Here is a 19,460-nt window from a genome sequence, read left to right on the forward strand (position 1 = left end):
ACTTGCACACCCCAGCCTCCTTTCAAAACCCGTAATGGCAAATTCTTTTCACTTTGCAATTATTTCACCTCACATTTGTATCCGAACTTTTTTTACGATTGTATTTGATAAATGCAATTTGTTTAGTTGAAACAAACTACAAAGCACGAGCAACCGTGTAAAATTGTATAAAATTAAACGCGAAAACTTTACTAAATCCAATCAAAAATAATAAATTTTAAATAGAAAAGAAAATATTAAGCAAAGCAGCTCAACAACCGACAACCAAATTATTCTCGCTTTGTTTCGCCGCAAACGAAGGCATGCAGTGCTGCCAACAAACTAATTATCTCATTGTTACCACTTTTTTCAAATTGGAAAACATGTCAGCTGCAATTATGTGATAAATTCATTATTTGATTAAACAAATAATTATGCTGGACACCTGAAATATATCGTTTTCCTTAAAAATCTTAATTGCGTTATCAATAAGGTTATGAAGAATGACCTATATAAGAGGATTTGTAGGGTTTTATGAACAGGAAATAATTAATAATTTAATGAAGTAATGGCAGCCTCCTTTCAATGCAGCGAATTGAAGAGGTGCTTATTTTATATTAACCCTGAGTTGTAAAGTAGAAAAAGATTTATTTAAATAAATAATTTAATTGTTTCAAAATACAAATAACAAATGACTTTTATCGAGAAATTGTCCCTTTCCGTAGTAAAAATTCGCAAAATAAGTTTAGAAATATTTTAAAAAGTTTAAGATTTATAAAGTTTTATTTACTGAATATTAATTTTTATTATTTTATTTTAAACTGCGGGTTTCTTCGGTAGAGAACCAAAAGCCGATATTACCGTACCTTTGGTTCCGGTAACTGTGGTGGTTAGTGTTGGCGGAATAGGTTTAACGGATGCTGCTGGTTGATCCCACTTTGATTTTCTAAAAATCAATTAATCATGTCATTAACATAATTGCGGCTAATTTCTGATAATATATTTACCGTCTCTTAGCTTCTTCTTCGACTTTACGAGCTAACGCCGTCGCTTGTTCTATTTTATCTGTGTCCTTACGTTCCTTTTGTCGTTTGAGCATTCCATTTTTTTGAATACGAGCCAATTCCTCATAGTAACTTTCTGGACCCCATTGTAATGGATCATAAATTTCAGGTGGATAATTGGTGCCAAACTCATTTATGTCGCAATATTGTATCAGTTTTTCATATATGCTCGGATTACGAAATTCCTTGCGCCCCTGTATAACGCGATTCATGTCCATATTGGTTGTTTCCATCTTGTCATATAAATGCTTTATTTTATCAACTAATTCAACTGAAGGCTTTCCTTTGGGCTCTGGAGGTAATGAAAACCCATAGTGGGCATATTTACTCATTTTGTCAACTTTTTTTGGTGATTTTGTGTCATTGGCCAAATCATTATTTTCGTCAACTTCCATTTGTACACTGTTTGTGGTATCTCTTGATGTTTGTGCATTACTATGCGAGCTAGTTTCATCGTTTTCACCTTCTTCTTCTGAGGGATTACTTGATTCTGATGATGTACTTTCCTCTTCATCATCATCATCCGATATTACTGTGTCATCCTGATAACTAACTAATCGCCGCACCGACTTCTTGCGTTTCCTGCGTTTATTTTCTTTCTGATTAGGCAACTTTTCTATTATTATTTTTTCTTCCTTTGGACTGGGTTGTTTTGGAATAATAACCTATAAGATGTGAAAAATTACGAAAAAAATATACACAAATTTTATATAGAGCGAGTTTCGCGGTTTACCTGAGATGCTTGCGAATTTGATGAATCTGGGCTTTCTTCCTCCACTTCACCCTCATTTTCAGAATCTGTGTACTGTGCAGTTAGGCTTTGTAAAGCTTTGCTCATTTTTAACTTTTAATGAAATTAAAATTAAATTATATTACTGATATTATAGGTTGAAAAAGTTTGTTTTCTAACGAAGCTGTCAAAAAATCAGCTGTCGCGCCTTGTTCTGAACAACCCCTTTAGTCTCACTGAACAACACTCTTTATGACGTTTTTATACGGAGCAAGAAAATGTTTAAATTTAAGAAAACAACTTCACAGTGAAAAGTATAGTTCAATCTGTTTACGTAAATTTTTTGAGTAACTCCTAAATCATATGTCGATAATAATAATTAAATCATAATATTCATGTGTATACATATTTTCTGGGTACTAAATTATATTTAGGGTGAGATATGTCGTATCAGAATATGTTTGAATGTGTGTATGTACACAATTAAAAGTCAACATCAGTAACAGCTGTTATAAGAGGTATCCGTGGAAAACTTTATTGACGTTGCATTTCTTAACTAAATATTTTTCTTCTTAATTTTTCAAGGAAAATAAAATTATATCGTGAATAATGATTACCTCTACTGAAGATGCCCAAAATGAGGATAGAATACAAAAACGTGTAAATAAAATACTTGAAACAAGGTTGGAAACCGATAAGGTAAATAAGTTAGCATTTGCTATCTTCGCAAACAATTATATGTATAAATTTTCGTCAAAAGGATACATTGGATGCTTTGTGTAATCTCTCTAATTTCTTCGTTGAAAACACTTTACAAAATAGGAGAAATCTTCGCAGTGAAATCGAGCGTCGCACTGTTGGCATAAATGAGAGTTTTCTCCAAGCTTTTCGGGAAGTAAAAAATACCCTTGACACAGTATGCGAAGACTTAGACGCTATGGCTAAATCAGTACAGACTATGAAATGCAATTTGGAATCTTCTAAAGCGTTAACACATGACTTGATTAGTCAAACTAATTCGTTGCAAACTGAACGTGAACATCTACAAGTGGACCAACAAATAGCAGAAGCTTTTCTAGCGCGCTTCCAACTAACTGTGCCAGAACATCAAATCTTATATGGCACCACAAAAGATGCACAAATCGTTCCTGAATTTTTCACTGTCCTCAATCGCGTACAAAGCATTCACGCCGATTGCCGCGTACTAATGCAATGTGGCTATCAAACAGCTGCTTTAGAAATTATGGAAGAGATGACATTACATCAAGAGGGCGCCTTTGAACGATTATATCGATGGACACAGAATCACTGCCGAAACTTGGAAAATAATGAAATCGGCTCTTTGGTCGTTGAGGCTATGAGCAGACTTCAAGATCGACCAGTTCTTTTCAAGTATACATAGTAAACATTTTTAAAGAGGTAATAATACTAAAATTATACTTATTTTTTGCCTTCAGATATGTAGTTGATGAATACGCTATTGTTCGACGGGCCGTACTGGTTCGGCTATTTATCGAAGCTTTGACCGAAGGTGGCGCAAACGGCAATCTAAAGCCTATTGAATTACATGCCCATGATCCAAAACGTTATATAGGCGACATGTTTGCCTGGTTGCATCAGGCGATACCGAACGAGAAAGAAAATTTATCGCTGCTCCTAAAAAAGTGTGATAAAAATGGTAGTGACAATCGTGCAATAACCTGTATAAAATGAAATGATTTTTCCCATTAACTGCAGATTTATCGGAACAAACGCAGACCGCACTAGCCTACATAGCCGATGGTGTATGCCACCCCTTAAAGGTGCGTGTAGAAACAATACTGACATCAGAAAAGGACACCATTGTTTTGTTTGCGATTTCCAACCTGCTACGATTTTACCAGCAAATTATCAAACAGGTTAATTCCATGACACATATTTTTTTTCGTTTTTAGTATTACCATTTTTTAACGTTCGTTTAGGTCGTTAAAGGTGGAACACTCGAACAAACGCTAATTGATTTGCAAAAGTCTAGTGAAGAGATATATTTGAATTCGCTCTCCAATCAAGTTCGTAGCATCTTACAAAGACCAGCTAGCGCCAGCTTGGGCATTGAACCACCGCAGCGAGATTTGATACCACCAATGAGTGTGGGCCGGCTACTAAATATGCTCAAAGAAATACTATCGGTAGCAACCATGGTGGACGGTCGGCAAACTGATATTACTAAGATTGTATCCTGCGTGATCGATCCTTTGTTGCAATCCGTGCAAGAGTCTGCGTCACACTTACCCACAATCGACATGGCTGTATACCTATTAAATTGTCTCTATCACATGCAAAGTTCGCTCGCAGTTTATGAATACATGGACGAGCGTGTAGAGCGCCTGCAGGCACAATCAGATGCTCAAATTGACACACTAATTTCGGAACAAGCATCATCCCTGGTAGCGAATTTAAATCTGGGGCCCATCTACACCATACTACAGAATAATCAAACTAAGATTGAGGCAAATCTTTTGAAAATATTCATGAACAAAATGGATGCTTTTTTGGAAATGCCAGAGATGCTGCTTCTGCCGCAAGTGCAGTTGCTAATGTCCAGTGCGCATCGCAATACAGTACGCAAGCGAGCTTTCAATGTAATCGTTGCCATATACAAGCAAATTTACGATCGCGTTCATGATCCAGCCAATGGGTTTGAGAACCCAGATGCTGTTTTTAGTAAAACTCCCGATCAGGTTGGTAAGATATTGGCTGTTTAGTGTATTTCTAGAGTACCGCTTAATTATTAAATATATTTACCGCTTGAACAATATTAATATAAAAAACTAGGTAATACTTTTGAATTCAGAGTTTTACTGAATACAACGGCTTAATCTTCCTGTGTTTACTTTGACATTGCAGTTATTCAAAGTAAATTACTAGCTCATATACATATGTATGTGCAGCCATGCAAGAGTATAAACATACAAATGTAGATTAGTTATACTCATTCACGTACGTACATATGTATATAAAAACAAGTACGTATGTAAATCGTTTGTAATTGGCACACGCCTTCATGTCGGTCGCCTAAGATTGAGTCAACTCAATTTCTTTTATTGTCGCTTTGTTATTGTGATTTTCCTTTGAGCTAGTGGGGACAACAATGGCGCAAATAAGAATCGGATGACGAAACGAAGGCGAATGCAAAAGTGCTGTCGAAATAAAGAGGCTGTGTGTGGCCGTCCCTTAACTATTAGTATAATTGTTACTTTGTTAGCCGCCGCCGGTCCATAACGTGCTCGATAAAATTCTTCGCATTCGCGACACGTTCTTATCATTGCAGAAAAGAAGATAAACATTAAGCTAGAAGAATTTGTGTTGTTTTTCCGCTCCTCAAAAATGTATAATAAGAGACTGATTGCGCAAACCTAATTGAATTTTAATGATCTTGTGTAAGTAAAAAACATGCAGTGTCTAAGCAAACAATGTTTTTTTTAAGAATTCTTTATATTTGAAGTATGTACACACAGCTTCTTATTTTTTGACTGCTGATGACGTGCAAATATCTATTTTTAAACAGTTTTTTTTTTATATGTTAACTGAAATGTTGTTTTGCGCGATAAAAAGAGGAAGTGTGATTTTTGATTGTTTATAGGCGCCCCAAGTGAAATTCAGAATGTTGTGTGCTTGCCTAGGAAATTATTTAAACCTCTCGAGTCAGTTCGCGCTGTGTTTGTGTGTTGAAGTTCACTAATAGTTGAAGCAAAAACAGTAAAGTTAGACTATCTTACGGAGATAAACCACCTTAATGATTCGTTTTGAGAACCAAATATCACGTTTGCACACAAGCATCTAGCTTTGCTTTAGCCAAACAAATTATTATTAAATACACGTAAGATGCATTACATAGCAAAAATAAATTGCCGAAAAATAATTATATATATAAATGTCTGTACGTATGTATGTAAATTATATTGGATTATTGATGTTTGACTCCTTGTAACTTGGGCTCCTCCGTGTGAAATGTTGCGCGAGTTGATAACATTTTTTTGATGGCAGTTCAATGGCAAGCGCATTACGACATGGTCATGGTGGATCGTTGGAATAGTTCGAGTGTTAAAGCACTCAAAAATGCCGGTAAGGATTTATTTCCCACTAATTGGCTCTCTATGAATGGTTTTAGGGTAATTGAATAGGGAGTCTCGAGCATGTCTAAAGCATTATTCGATTCATTCAAGCGGAAGTTGAGATAATCATCAGGGCTTTCTGCATACATACTCGATAGCCTGAATTGAAAAAAAAATATATAAAATAAATCAGAATCAAACATAAAGTTTCACATTAAAGTCACTCACTTGTAGTTTGTGTTTAGTCCTAATCTGTCAACTCGATAGCCAAAGAGTAAATAACAGACTTCCCGAAATTCCATACTTGCGGACTTGTAGCACTCCTTCATTTTCTTCATTTTAGAATTGGTAGCTTCAAGTTCGGCGCGCAATTGATTCATTTCTTTGATATTAATGGTCATGTTTGTTGTCTCATTCATACGCGCCTGTGTGACTTCATTGTCTTCCTCTAATTTTTTATTACGCCGCTTTAAGCGTTCGATCTGAATTTTATTTGTAAGTATTAATCTAAGAGTAAATAATAATGAAAAACTATTTTTATTTACCTCTGCCTGTAACTTTTCAATTAAATTATTGGAGTTTTCGTATGCCTCGGCAGCGGGGTTTTGTGCCAAGTGCACCACTTTGAATTTGCCTACATTGAAGTCACCTTTCAAGCAACGATGTTCCAGTTCTAATTCCAATTCCTCTTTACGGCGTCGCAAACGCTCATTTTCTAATCTCATCGTGTCCAATTCTTTTTTTATATGTTCATAGGTTTCAGTACTGATGACATTTTCAATAGACTGATCGGCAACGGGTAGTTGTTTTGCGTTGGTCAACTCTTTTTCCAAATTACTGCACATGTCTTTGTAGCCTACCAAAGTCTTTTCTAGCATATCTAATCTTGACCGCAATTGTACATCGCCATTAGCACTATCTACTGCATGATTGGCGTTGGAGACTGGAAAATTTTAATACATTTAATTTTGTATTTGGTATATGGAATATGGTTCTTACATGTGAGATCCTTTTCGAAATTTTCCAGCAGTTGTTTGTAACAATCACGTTCTTTAGAAACCAAAAACAGTTTGCGCTGTATGCGTTCCTTGAAATTTTTATGCCTTTTCAGCGCCACGTTGAGTTCTTCTATGTTCTTAACATATATTTCACATTTCTAAAAGTATACAATTCGTTGAGATGGTAGATCTTTAGAATGGGAAGTTATAAAACCACGCCTTATGTACCTGTTTATAATCCAACAAATCAGATTTAATGGACTTGGTTTCAGATTGCGTGTTTCGTTTTTCGCTTATCATTATTATGTCGTTTTGTAGTAACTGCTCAATTCGTGATCGCAGAGCCATCGGGCTGACCAACATGTTAGGCAGACAATGGTCCTGTGCAACTTTGATCCAGTCTTTGAGTTCTTGTTCCATATGTGAGAGTTTTACTTGGAGAGCCACGGCTTCATTGCGGCCACCCTCCTCACGTGCTAAACGACTCTTTAAATCATGCACTTGCTCCTCTAATAACAGTTTGTTACCAAGCAATTCCTGTAGATTTTTGTTATTTGTGCGTAAACGTTCCAGTTCTTTATCCATGTCTGGTATGCTCAGTAAACGGGTTTGTGATTTCTAACGTAAAAAAATGTTAATAATAATTTGAAATTAACATTTTGTTATTATTACCTTTGTTATTTCTTTCCAATCTTCATAAGACGCTATTTGGTACTCCAGTTCTTTAATACGTGAGTTGGCCACTTCCAATTCTTGCTGTTCTTTTTCATGTTCGATTTTGAGTGTTTCGTAAGACGATGAATGTTGTTTGTACTCGTTGAGTACGCTTTTTAAATTCGTCATTTCATCGGTTAATAATTGCAACTCCTAAAAATAAATATTTTTTTTTTGTTATTTTGGTTGAATATGGTAAGTATAATATTTACCATTTCTAGTTTATCTGTATGTCGGCGGTATTCGCTTAATTCATTCTCCATGCTATTTTGCATTTGCCGTGAGTGATCTTCAATTTCTAATTTATCTCGTTGAAGTTTATGCAATTCTTCCTCATATCGATGTTTAAGCTGTGTTAGTTCTCGCTGAGTTCGCAAAAGCTCTTGTTTGGCGCCTTGTTCACGTTTGCGCACAACTTGCAAGTGCTTCTCGACGTCCTGAACTTTATTAGCAGAGAAGTCACACTGTTTCTTCAACTCTGTTACTTTACTCTCATAAAGCGTTTCTACTTCGGCCCTCAGTTTGTGTTGCCGCTCAATTTCTGTCTTTAACTTAGAAATCTATTGAAAATTTAAATAAAATAATTCGAATTATAAAGAACTTATAAAAGGCGGTAAACATTCTTACTCGCGACTTGGCTTCAATTAGATCAGCTTTAATTCTACGTGTTTCCCAAGGGCTTGGTGGAATGCTGCTTACAGAGGCATTGCTATCGTCACAACTGATATTGGAGTTTTCGTGGCGTCGTTTCTTGGGTACTGTAATGAACTCTTTTATAAATATATCTCAAAAATTTAAAGTATATAGTTTTACTCACAAGTACCAGAATCATTAAAGGAATCAGTTAGATATTCGAAACTAAGTTTTTTTGGCGCTGAATGGGTTATACTATCATTGAATTTTTCCATTATTTTATCAAAATTTGACTTAAGGTTCTCCATTTTGGCAACTGCGGCTTAATTCACGCTATCCGCAGAAGCTTTTTTTTTTTATATAGTACACTTTTACGATCACTTGTATTTATGTTTTGTATAAATTGAAAAAGTATATGAACGTATTTTATTATTCTTTGATTCTTGAAAACTATCGCAATAAATTGAACAAAACACCAAAACTATTCACAAATTTTAGACAAGCCGCTTTACTCTTTTGCTTTTGTTAAATGTCTATTCGTTTGTGTAGTAAAATGACGTTTCTTTTATGTTGACATTTGTGTTTGCTGTTTTGACATATGTCCAGAGAACGTATATACGTTCTCTGTTAGGAATACACAGAGAACGTAAATTTGAAATTTTCTGCTTACAAATTTTATGTAGCTTGAACCATTAAGGTTAATTTAAAGCAATTTTGATTTTATTTCTTTAATATCATAGTTAAATAATAAAACTTAAAATTCAATATTAAATTACCAAAAGTAATTTTACGAAATAGTTTCTGTAACTTCAAGAAAACGAAAATATGGCAACATTATTGCTCTAGCAGAGAACGTATGTACATATGTATATCATAATTTACGTTCTCTGATATCATTTATTATATTTACGTTTTCTGAGTTAACAAATCATTTTGCTCGGTTTGCCTAATAAATAGTAAAGTTTTGGTCATGTGCTTGTGAAAATTTTTAAATAATACTTATAATATAAAATGGCAGCTGATTCGGAGAATGCTGCAAAGGAATTAGCAAACTTAAGTGAGGAGATTCGGAGTCTCCGTCTAAAATTGGCAGACAAAACACGCCAACTTGAAGATTTGCAGGCCGCCCAACGTGCAGATGCGGCAGGTAATGCGGCAAGCGATGAACTGGCTGATAGTGTTTTCACACCTAGAATTAACGACTTAACTAATGATGAAATAGAGCGTTACAGCCGCCAACTGATACTCCCTGGTTTTGGCGTTACTGCACAAACAACGCTGATAAACTCGTCATTTCTTATTGTAGGAATGGGCGGACTAGGCTGTCCAGCTGCGCAGTACCTCATTGCTGCGGGAAGTGGTCGCTTGGGCTTAGTTGATTACGATACAGTTGATCGGACCAATTTGCATAGACAAACTTTACACACAGAGCGTACAATTGGTTTACCGAAAGTAGAATCAGCTAAACGTGCTTTGGAGCAAATTAATCCCAATTGCCAAATAGATTTGCACAAACTTATGTTGGACAGCAGAGTCGCGCTAGATATTATTAAGCAGTATGATGTGATTTTGGATTGTACAGATAATGTTGTAACACGCTACTTGCTAAACGATGCATGCGTACTTTTAAATAAGCCCCTGGTGTCAGGCAGTGCTTTGCAATTCGATGGCCAGTTAACTGTTTACCATTATGGAGATACATGCCCCTGCTACAGATGTCTCTTTCCAGTGCCACCTCCTCCACATGCCGTAACAAACTGCGGAGACGGTGGTGTAATGGGTGCTATTACTGGAGTAATTGGTTCTATGCAGGCGTTAGAAGCAATTAAAGTTGCCACTGGTGTGGGTGAAACATTTGCCGGAAAACTACTGATTTTCGATGGTATGAATGGTATATTTAGAAATATAAAGTTACGTGGCAGAAGTAAAGATTGCAAGGTATGCTCAGAGAATCCAATGATTACCCAACTAATCGACTATGAACAGTTCTGCAGCATGCACGCTTCTGACGATGATCAACCGCTTCAACTGATTCCATCACAAGAACGTATAGATGTGTTTCAGTATATCGATATGCGATCGCAACCTCATCTTCTAATTGACGTGAGACCACAAAACGAGTTTGAGATCTGTCGTTTGCCATCGTCTGTTAATGTGCCTCTAAAGGAAATATTAAACAATAAATTTATAGAACGATTTGCTAATGAATTAGCTGACGAAAAGTTGCCGATAGTTGTGCTTTGCCGAAGAGGAAACGACTCTCAAATAGCCGTTCAACACATGTGCAACAAGTTTCCATCTCATGCGATACGTGATCTTATTGGTGGCCTTTACGCTTGGCATTACAAAGTGGATAAAGACTTTCCAATATATTAATACTATTATTAAGCATATTGTACATGTATACTATTCTTGTTATTTTTACATCTTTAAACATAAAATGGTGGCGTGAATGTTTGAGATATTATAATAAATATTTGTTGTTATGGAAAAATAAAAACATATAAATATGTTCATTATTTTGCACAAAAAGTCAATAATAAAAGAACACTTAGTTTTTGCCCCCCTATATATGTATGTACCTCTGTTGGCTTTTGTATAAATGTTGTGAGTCGCATTACATTTAGCGATGCCTAATAGAGAAGCAAAGACCAAAATAAATGCTCTCTATGATACTATACATGTATATACATATGTATGTATACATATATAATATACACATATGTATACATACATATAGCTCTCCTGTGGATGTAAGCGTAAACTTCCTTTTATTACAGCGAAAGTTGAGACTACATAGTTGCATAATATCAATTTTAGGAAATCCCCATTAAGTCATTCTGCAGTGTTAGCTTATTACCATTAGTTGGCAATTCTCAATTCCATAAACTATGAGTAGTTGTTAATGAAGTTACTCAAACAATTTGCGTGCTAATAAGTCCTGAACATAAACAAATGCTTTTGGGGGCAGCAAATTATCAACTTACAAACACAGTGGATTATGAGTGGGAATACGCTTAAGTTGAGTGATTTAGTTTGCTTTTGTAAGCACATGCGAATGTGTGTGGTGCGATTATGAATTTTGTTGACTTGCAGAAACTAATCGTAATTTCCCAGCAACCATTCTAACGGTATTTTTATTGTTTAACTTAGGTTTTCTTCTCTTATTGTAGCTTACTTAAGCAGAATACTCCATTTTTTTGGAATAAAGTGAATCGCCTTGGATCACCGTTTGGCACAAAATCAAAACAATACCAAAAAATATGCCTTTGTTTACATTTTCGTATGTTCCTTCATTTCCATTACTCATCATACATACATAAGTATATGAATGTATATTGAATGTATATGTGTGAACGTACTTGCCAGGACTATTGCCGTTCAATCAACCACGTCTCAACTTCATTATGTTTTTGGCAAGACAAGTGAATTATTCTCGCAGTCAACTAGTGGAAGTTTCATTTAAGCAATTAACAGTTTTAGTGAAAAGTTCCTTGGTCTTAAGCGCAGAGATTTAATTCTTCAAATGAAATCCGTTAGCATTGTGCTGATAAGTGGCTATAAAAAACAACAATAGAACAGAGCTTAAACTGAGAATATTTATCGTACATAGGTATATGTATATTGGTTTTGAAATTGTAAGTTAATTTATTTTTAACAAAAGTTTATTTTCAAAACAAAAAAAAAACCAAAAAAAGAACAATAATTACAACATTTATTCTGCTGTTTTGAACACTTTAATGAAATTATAATTGAATACAGCCCACTTTCAACATAATTATATTTTTTTTAAATCAATTTAGGCTCGGATGTAATCCCTTATCCAGATTATATTTATTTATATTATTATTCGTTGTCTTTATACCGAATATGCTAGTTAGTAGGTAGATATACTTCTATAAATTTGTGTGAGAGTATTTCGCTTATAAGAACATGATACGACACTAAAAATAAAATATTCATCCAGAAATATTATTTCTATGACTTGGGGATATAAAACAGGATATCTTAATGAAAGTTAGCTGAATTTCCACACACACGCTGTTTTTTTTTTGTAATCTAATTTTTTTTGTGATGAAAAACTCTAATTTTTTCGAAAATAAGGTAAAATTTATAAATTATATAAGAAACACTAAAAGGGGCTTAATATATGGCTTGCTACCCAAACCAGGCGCCTGTAACGATTCATTATTAGGTTCCAATTTGAACTTAAGTAAATGTTAAAATTATAGGAAAATATTTTTTGTATGATCGCTTTCCAACCACACAACTTCCATTTGCATTTGACACTATCTTCAGAGCCAAACAGTTTTGAATATATACATATGTATATGTATGTATGTACATAGTTGATACTTGATATATGTATACCGAAAGAAAACATCGTCATCTGGTGTTTAGGTCGTCATATCGTATGAGTCACCTGAGCTGTTCTATTTCGTTCCTCATACGCCTGGTTGCACCATTGAACAGTGTGTTTTAAGTTTGCCATAATAATAACATGCAGAAAAAAAAATCGGAAACCGTAGAAAATATATACATACTATATGATCAAGTTAACGTCTGTCAGTCTGTCTCTATATGCTCGAACTAGGCTCTCAGTTTTTAAGATATTGATCTGAAATTTTGCACATCTCTATAAGAAGCTGCTCATTTGTCGGAACCGTAGATATCGGAACGCTGTAGCATATATGTAGCTGCCATACAAACTAAACGATCGGAATTAAGCCCTTGTATGGAAAACTTTTTCATTTAACGAAATATCTTTACCAAATTTGGCATGGAAAGATATACAAGACAATAATACAATCTCCAAAGAAATTTTCCTGATCGAACACTATAGCAGCTGGCACGGTTTATTGTTTAAGGCTGTAATCTCCGACGAAATTTTTCAGAACGGACCATTGTGGCATACAAACTAACCAATTAACATGAAGTTCTTTTATGGAATCTTTTCTATATTAGGAAGATATTATAGCTTCGGTTCTTTTCTTGTTTTTAATAACGGAGATCACAAAAGAAGAAACCTCAAGCCACTAATTGCACGTCTTCCACGGACTGCATGCGGACCACGAGCATAGAGTGCAAAAATCAGCATCTAAATGCGTGCTTACCTTTGATTTTCTCATTTAATATAGGTAAATATACATACATATTTACGAGGGACATGTCTGCAAACCATTTTTGCATACATAGAGCGAGCATCTCATACCAGCACACTTACATTTGTCAAACTATGCATAAGGCAAGTAGTGTGCGATGTGCGCCTTAAAAGAGTTTCAAGCAATAAAAAATGAAATGGTAGAATATTGGGCAAGCAGAGCAAACGTGAAAGCGGATGTGTTTGCTCATAGCCCAGAAAAAGTAGCAACAATGACACCAAGCGCCTGGAGCCTAGCATGTACGTGCATGTGTGGCAAGTGTATATTATGACCAGCTGCTGACTGAAGACGACGTTATTGTTATTGTCACTGTTGTGACAGTGTCTGCTGTTGCTGCTGCTATCGCCATGCAAGAGCTCCCACAAGCACACACACACACTCGCACGGGGGCTCGCACATACAGCAATGTGTTAAAAGTGTTGTTGTTCCGCCGCCAACACTATCCGCACACACACAAACACATCAACACTTATGTGTGTATATACAGTTGCAAATATATACTAAAAACTTATTGTCAGTGCTTGGCAATAAACTTGCAACTTGTAGCTGCCTCTGGCCATCGCATTGCTAATCGGGCCACAGTGGTGCGTGGCATGAATCTGGCTTGTTGCCGAGTCTCTGCGTATTCACCGCCTGCGATTTTGTAACGACACATTTCGGACATTTTCACGCCATTCGGCTCGGTTGCCGTGAGTTACCAGCACCAGCCTCGGCAGTTAAGTAGCGTCTGTAATAGATCATTGGCATAGCCTGAGCAGCTGTAACGGTATTTACTGTCACCTGTCTGGCGTACACCAACTAACATACGTAAGTATGTATAGACATTTGTATATGCTCGGGCTGGCATACGAAATATAGTCAAAACAAACAATATGCGCGGGCACAACAACAACCGAACCGCCGAACCTTTCGCTTTCACTTCAAGAGCGCGAGGTGAATAAAAAGTTTACAGCGGAGTTAACTTCTTTACTTGCATTGTACTCTCTTACTCTCTCGGTCTCCCAGGCTTGCTTGCGGGTTCAATATAATTGATTTTTTATTTATGAACAGATATGCATATAAATGTAACTTAACCCAGCAAAGTCGCGTTGAGGTTCAACTGAGCTGTTACCTATAAAATATAGTCGAAAAAGTCGTTTCGTGTTTCTAATCAAACTTCAATTTATTTTTTTTTTAATTTATAATGAACTTTAAAAAAAAATATGTACCATTTTGGTCGACCACTTTTTGCCATTTTTCCGCTAGAGCCATTATTCCATCAGTGTAAAACTTTTCTGGTTTCTCGGCGAAAAACTGCGACAAGTAATTTTCACAGGCTTCCCTTGAAGCCAACTTTACTCAATTAAGGGTGTTCTGCATTGACGAAACAAATGGTATTCCGTTCTTTCAAGGTGAGGGCTATATGGTAGATGCATCAAAACTTCCCAGCCAAGCTCTCCCAGTTTTTGCCGAGTCATCAAAGATGTGTGTGTGGTCTAGCGTTGTCCTGATGGAAGACGAAGCCATTTCTGTAGATCAGTTCTGATCGTTTTTTCGATTGCTTATATCAATCTCATCGGTCGGTCAGGCTGCAGCAGCCCACAGTGGATAATTCCTTTCCAATCCCACCAAACACTCAGCATAACCTTTCGGGGCGTCAATCCTGGCTTTGCGACCACGCTTCGCCCATGATCTTTTTCGCACATTATTGTCGTATTTGATCCACTCTTCGGCTCCTATTACCATTTGCTTCAGAAATGGGTCGATTTCATTTCGTTTCAGCAAAAAATCGCAGATGTTAATTCAGTCAAACATCGAGATTCTTTTTGTAGCCAGCCTTTTTTAAATGGTCCAAAACGGTTGAGTGTTAAGTTCCTGGTCCAGGTCAATCCTTTCTATAATTTGATCGACTTTTTCAGCGATAGGTCGACCAGAGCAGTTTGCATCTTTTACATCAAAATTTTTAGAACGGAAGCGAGCGAACCACTGTTGTGCTAGATGAACTGATACAGCATCGTCTCCATAAACTTTACAAATTTCATTGGTGGCTTGCCCGGCATTCTTCCCTTTTTTATACAAAAAAAAAATATAGGGAATTTCTTCATTATTTTCACTCATTTTTGAACCGCTGTTACTTTTTTTCAACTTCTCCGAATTTATTTATTTTTTTTTGCGTCTAGCAGATATATGAGCGCTCGGGCAGAAAGCGAAAACTTTGACGCACGTTTTCTCAGTTTTTAATTTTTACGATTTTTCTTAATTGGCGGGCAGGATAGAAAAAAACTAAACTTCGTATGAAATTGGGGCAAAGTTTATTATATTTGGCATCAAATTATCTTCTATTTAAACCAAAAAAGACTAAGAAAAGTCAAGTTTGAACATATTTTTTAACAACATAAAGTAAAATTTTTTTGGTCAAAAAATTCTGTTTTTTAATTTTTAAAATTTTACACTATTTTTTGGATTTTTTTTTAGTTTACCTAAAGGATAAATTATTAAAAAATATGAATCTCTTTGAATTTTTTGTTTCCGACAGTAATTGCGACCTGCATCCTGCCCGCCGTCCGACAAATGCACATGCTAGATGCTTCGGGCAATTGCTTCCAAAAGGCAGAATATCAAAGATTTCGTATCCAAAATTTTTGTATGATGTTTAAATATAAAACTATAAACCCTAGAAATTTCGCTTTAATCAATTAGTTCTTTCCCTCCCAAAAAACTCTTCAAAGAAATCGAATTTTTTAAGCCTCTAAGGCAGGCTCCCCCCTTAATTGAAGTATGTAGACACCGCTTAATCGGTATTAGCCGAAAAGAACCAGTTTGTGTAATGCATTGTAATAGAATGTGCTGAATTGAAGTGAAGTGGGATGTCGAAATGGTAAAACTCAATTTTAATATGATCCAAAAGCTCATGAAATTACATTAGTTCTTAACCAGGAAGTTTTCCTACCAACTCATGATTCTTGTGCATACACACCTATAAGCACACGCCGGTCATGTAAGAGAGCACACGGAGAGAATGGAAATAGCTAAGAGCCATCAGCTGTGTAGAAATTCACCACAGCAATGTTAAACGCGGGTGATGAAAGCAACTGATAGCAGCAGCTTGCAGGACAAATGAGCAACGATTGTTCTATCCAGGCAACTGTAAATGGTAAAAACTACAACGACAACGTAAAATCAGTTGCAGTGCGTAGGCGGTTGTCGTAGATGTCGTAGCCAAACACGTGCACGGCTCGTTCGCGTCTTAAAGCAGCATCTATAGCTGTAGCTTCTTGCTTTTGCTGAAAAAGAAACCCTTTTATTGAATCTTTTTGCTGTGGTAGTATTACTACGAATACTATAAATACTACCGTTACTATTAGAACGTAAAAATAACAGTTGTAATTAGCGTGTAGCAAAAACGTAATGGAAACACAACTGCAACACAGTTTCGAGTCGCTGATGAGCTACGCTAATTCCAATTGAAGTTAATAACTTCAGCATGTCTCTATTATATGAGGGCTTTGCGAAGGGTGTGAAACACATACTACTGGGAGTGTGCGTGCGTGCGTATGTGTGTTGAATCATGGCAGCAGATTTGGAAAGTTTTGAACTAGTGCCAGGGCTCACGGAATTGGCGGCAATGCTTTTGGAACGTCAAGTGGAACGAAATAAAAAGGAACCTTTTTAAATAATTAATTTCTAAACGTAAATTTCAAAACTGTTTGGCATTAGTTTCCGTTCGAAACTAATACGCACTGGAAGGCAATTAATGTGCGAGACTGAATATTGAATAGTGAAACGACAGTGAATGTTTTGTGGATTTTGCAAGTGAAATAAATTGGATGTGAGTTTCGACAAGCAGCTTGGAGCATATAAAATAAAAAAGTCAATTTATATTAAAAACAAAACTTTAAATAAAACAAGTTTAATATAAATAAGTAAAAAGTAGCTGAGTTGTAACGACGACAATAATTTATGATAATAATTAAAATATTTATAAGCTATTTATAATTGTAACAACATATAAACACATATACATACATATATACATATATGTTTGCATGCAGCTGAGAAATTAATTTTGAGATATCAGTATTTATTAATTGAAAGAAATTCCAAGAAATTTGGACCGCAAATTAAACAAACGCTGCGACCAAATTAAAAGTATATTTCCATACATCTCGGAAAAGGGCGCAGGAAAGCGTCTGCGTGCGTATGATTACACGAAAAGTAAGCAAAACCTTTCGAGCTAAAAATACCACACTTTGTGTATGGAAAAGCAAACAAGCAGCCAACATCAACCGAACTTGTAAAAAGAAATATAAAAACGGAAACACACAGAGAAGCATAAATCATAAAAGGGGAACGATCAAATAATTGTAAAAAGTAATTAACGATTTTCAAGTAAAAATAATGTTGGTTCTGTGCTTTAGCATGGCTGCCACAGGTGTATAAGTATTTTGTGTTCCGAAGACTTTAAAAAAAAAATTTTAATTGATAAAGAAATAACTTTGAACCGAAGTAAACTTTGGCAGCATTTGCAGGAGTGCTAGTATTTGTCTTCATATTTATGTGTTTAAGTAATAAAAATTGGCATCCTCCCTCAAACGAAAACGCCCGGCAGGATAACACGCACCGACGCGCACACACAGTCAAACAAACAAAAGCCCATGCAAATAGAAGTCCAGATAGCCTGCTGAAATTCCATGCCAGCAATCAGCGCCAGCGTGACACACAGCCAAACTGACAACAACTGACTGAAGTATCCCAGCACGGGCCTTAATACCCAGTACACGCGCGGTGCCGGCATAAATACTTAAAGCCTCAACGACACGCACACGCAGCGACATTGTGGCAGCATCAGCGTTAAAATTGTGCAAAACGAATACCTTCACAGTGTGAACCTGTCGCGCTTTGCGATAGTGTGCGCACCCAGCCACACTCACAAACAGTCACGCAGAGGCACACGCCGTTAGGACTAACAGCAACTGACAACAGACAATCGACAACCGCCAACAACGACCCTCAGTAGCTGCAGTAACCGACAGAACAGCCGCAGCAGCAGCTCCAGCGCCACTAATAGCATTAGAAGCCGAAGATAGGAACGAAGAAAAGGCGAACGACGGCCACTGCAAAGGGGCAGCAGCAGGAGTCGCACTGACGGTGCCGATATAAAACACGAACACATGTACGTATGTATGTATATATACATGTATGCGTGTATGCATATATGTGTGTCTATCAAATAGATGCTTTTGCTGTTCTAAACTTTCTAACTGCTCATATACAAGTTGAGGGGAGTGTGGGTGAGTGCATGTAGGCGCCTCACCTTGAGCGTGGGCTGGAGGCCTAACTGCTGGCACAATCCCATTTGTAGCAGAACGTGCTTCAGCACCGGACGAGCTGTGCGTACGCACACGTACTCGGCACTTGTTTCTTTGAGACCGTTATTCGCGCGGCTCCTTTTGTTGAAGCAGCGTAGATTTGCTACTTTTACGCATTTTTCTTTCGTTTCGCTGCGTCTTTCCGTTGTTTTTGTGCCTGTCTACAGACATACATACATATACACCATAACGAGCACCTACATTTTGGCTAACAATAACAACAAGATACGGCCAACAAGTGCAAACGCACGTAAAGTAGCAATGACAACAGGAAAAATGATGGCGAGGAAATAGCAACAACCTCAAAAAAGGTGGCAAGCATTTGAATGCGCGGACAGGCAACACAAACACACACACACACACACACACTTACACAAGTGGGGGGCTTTCGGGTGATGAAGCTGGAGGCACTGCCACCGAGAGGATACAGTTATTAGTTAAACAGCTTGAGAAAATGTAGAAAATCAAATCAACGATAGAAACACCACAAAAACACCAAAAATTTAAAAGTAAAATTTCTCGGAATCGATGTCTCTTTTAAGAGCGTTAGAAACCGTTGGCCTCTCTCTCTTGTTTTGTCGGCTCACATTTACGCTTTGGCATTTTATTTTTTTATTGGTTTTACGGTTAACAAAATATTTGCATACCGTTCGCAGCGTGTGTGTCTATACTTGGTGGTTTGCCTATGTTCTGGTGCTTATGTAAAAGCGTAAATCATACATAAGCATATTGGTAGGC

General features: G+C 36.5%; 6 protein-coding genes across 12 annotated transcripts in view; 3 read left to right on the top strand and 3 right to left on the bottom strand.

The window, feature by feature from the left end:
* LOC120770954 (serine/threonine-protein kinase N) overlaps positions 1-222 on the bottom strand; it is a 64,916-nt gene extending 64,694 nt beyond the window's left edge. The window contains exon 1 of one of the 3 annotated variants that reach the window (XM_040098675.1): positions 74-222. The gene's annotated coding sequence lies outside the window, so the exon portion shown is untranslated. Of the gene's footprint in view, positions 1-2 lie in introns of all 3 variants that reach the window. The other 2 variants (XM_040098674.1, XM_040098673.1) reach the window with 2 other exon arrangements.
* A 523-nt stretch (positions 223-745) lies between these two features.
* LOC120771079 (SAP30-binding protein) lies at positions 746-4,637 on the bottom strand. The gene is made up of 4 exons (XM_040098899.1): positions 4,558-4,637; positions 1,777-1,887; positions 987-1,708; positions 746-925 (listed from the first exon to the last, which is right to left on the bottom strand). The coding sequence occupies exons 2-4, from the start codon at positions 1,879-1,881 to the stop codon at positions 796-798; spliced, it is 957 nt and encodes a 318-aa protein (XP_039954833.1). The 5' UTR covers positions 1,882-1,887; positions 4,558-4,637; the 3' UTR covers positions 746-795.
* LOC120771077 (conserved oligomeric Golgi complex subunit 6) lies at positions 2,172-4,631 on the top strand. Of its 2 annotated transcripts, XM_040098897.1 has the most exons (6): positions 2,172-2,291; positions 2,359-2,472; positions 2,534-3,165; positions 3,231-3,451; positions 3,511-3,671; positions 3,735-4,631. In XM_040098897.1, the coding sequence occupies exons 2-6, from the start codon at positions 2,383-2,385 to the stop codon at positions 4,515-4,517; spliced, it is 1,887 nt and encodes a 628-aa protein (XP_039954831.1). In that variant the 5' UTR covers positions 2,172-2,291; positions 2,359-2,382; the 3' UTR covers positions 4,518-4,631. The 2 variants fall into 2 exon arrangements, with proteins under 2 accessions (XP_039954831.1, XP_039954830.1); XM_040098896.1 differs by lacking the exon at positions 2,172-2,291 and having other exon boundaries at positions 2,306-2,472.
* A 131-nt stretch (positions 4,638-4,768) lies between the features above and the next one.
* The window catches only part of LOC120771075, a 48,935-nt gene continuing 34,243 nt past the window's right edge, over positions 4,769-19,460 (top strand). For 3 of the 4 annotated variants that reach the window (XM_040098889.1, XM_040098892.1, XM_040098893.1), the window contains exon 1: positions 17,467-18,526. The gene's annotated coding sequence lies outside the window, so the exon portion shown is untranslated. Of the gene's footprint in view, positions 5,193-17,466; positions 18,527-19,460 lie in introns of those variants that run through there. The other variant, XM_040098890.1, reaches the window with a different exon arrangement.
* Positions 5,159-8,520, bottom strand: LOC120771076 (mitotic spindle assembly checkpoint protein MAD1). The gene is made up of 9 exons (XM_040098895.1): positions 8,397-8,520; positions 8,207-8,337; positions 7,792-8,139; positions 7,538-7,732; positions 7,094-7,483; positions 6,867-7,023; positions 6,413-6,810; positions 6,096-6,349; positions 5,159-6,026 (listed from the first exon to the last, which is right to left on the bottom strand). The coding sequence occupies exons 1-9, from the start codon at positions 8,518-8,520 to the stop codon at positions 5,816-5,818; spliced, it is 2,208 nt and encodes a 735-aa protein (XP_039954829.1). The 3' UTR covers positions 5,159-5,815.
* Positions 9,123-10,712, top strand: LOC120771078 (adenylyltransferase and sulfurtransferase MOCS3-2). The gene has a single exon (XM_040098898.1). The coding sequence runs from the start codon at positions 9,224-9,226 to the stop codon at positions 10,586-10,588; it is 1,365 nt and encodes a 454-aa protein (XP_039954832.1). The 5' UTR covers positions 9,123-9,223; the 3' UTR covers positions 10,589-10,712.

The sequence above is a fragment of the Bactrocera tryoni genome, chromosome 3 (assembly GCF_016617805.1).
Source record: "Bactrocera tryoni isolate S06 chromosome 3, CSIRO_BtryS06_freeze2, whole genome shotgun sequence".
In the NCBI taxonomy this organism is placed as follows: Eukaryota; Metazoa; Arthropoda; class Insecta; order Diptera; family Tephritidae; genus Bactrocera; species Bactrocera tryoni.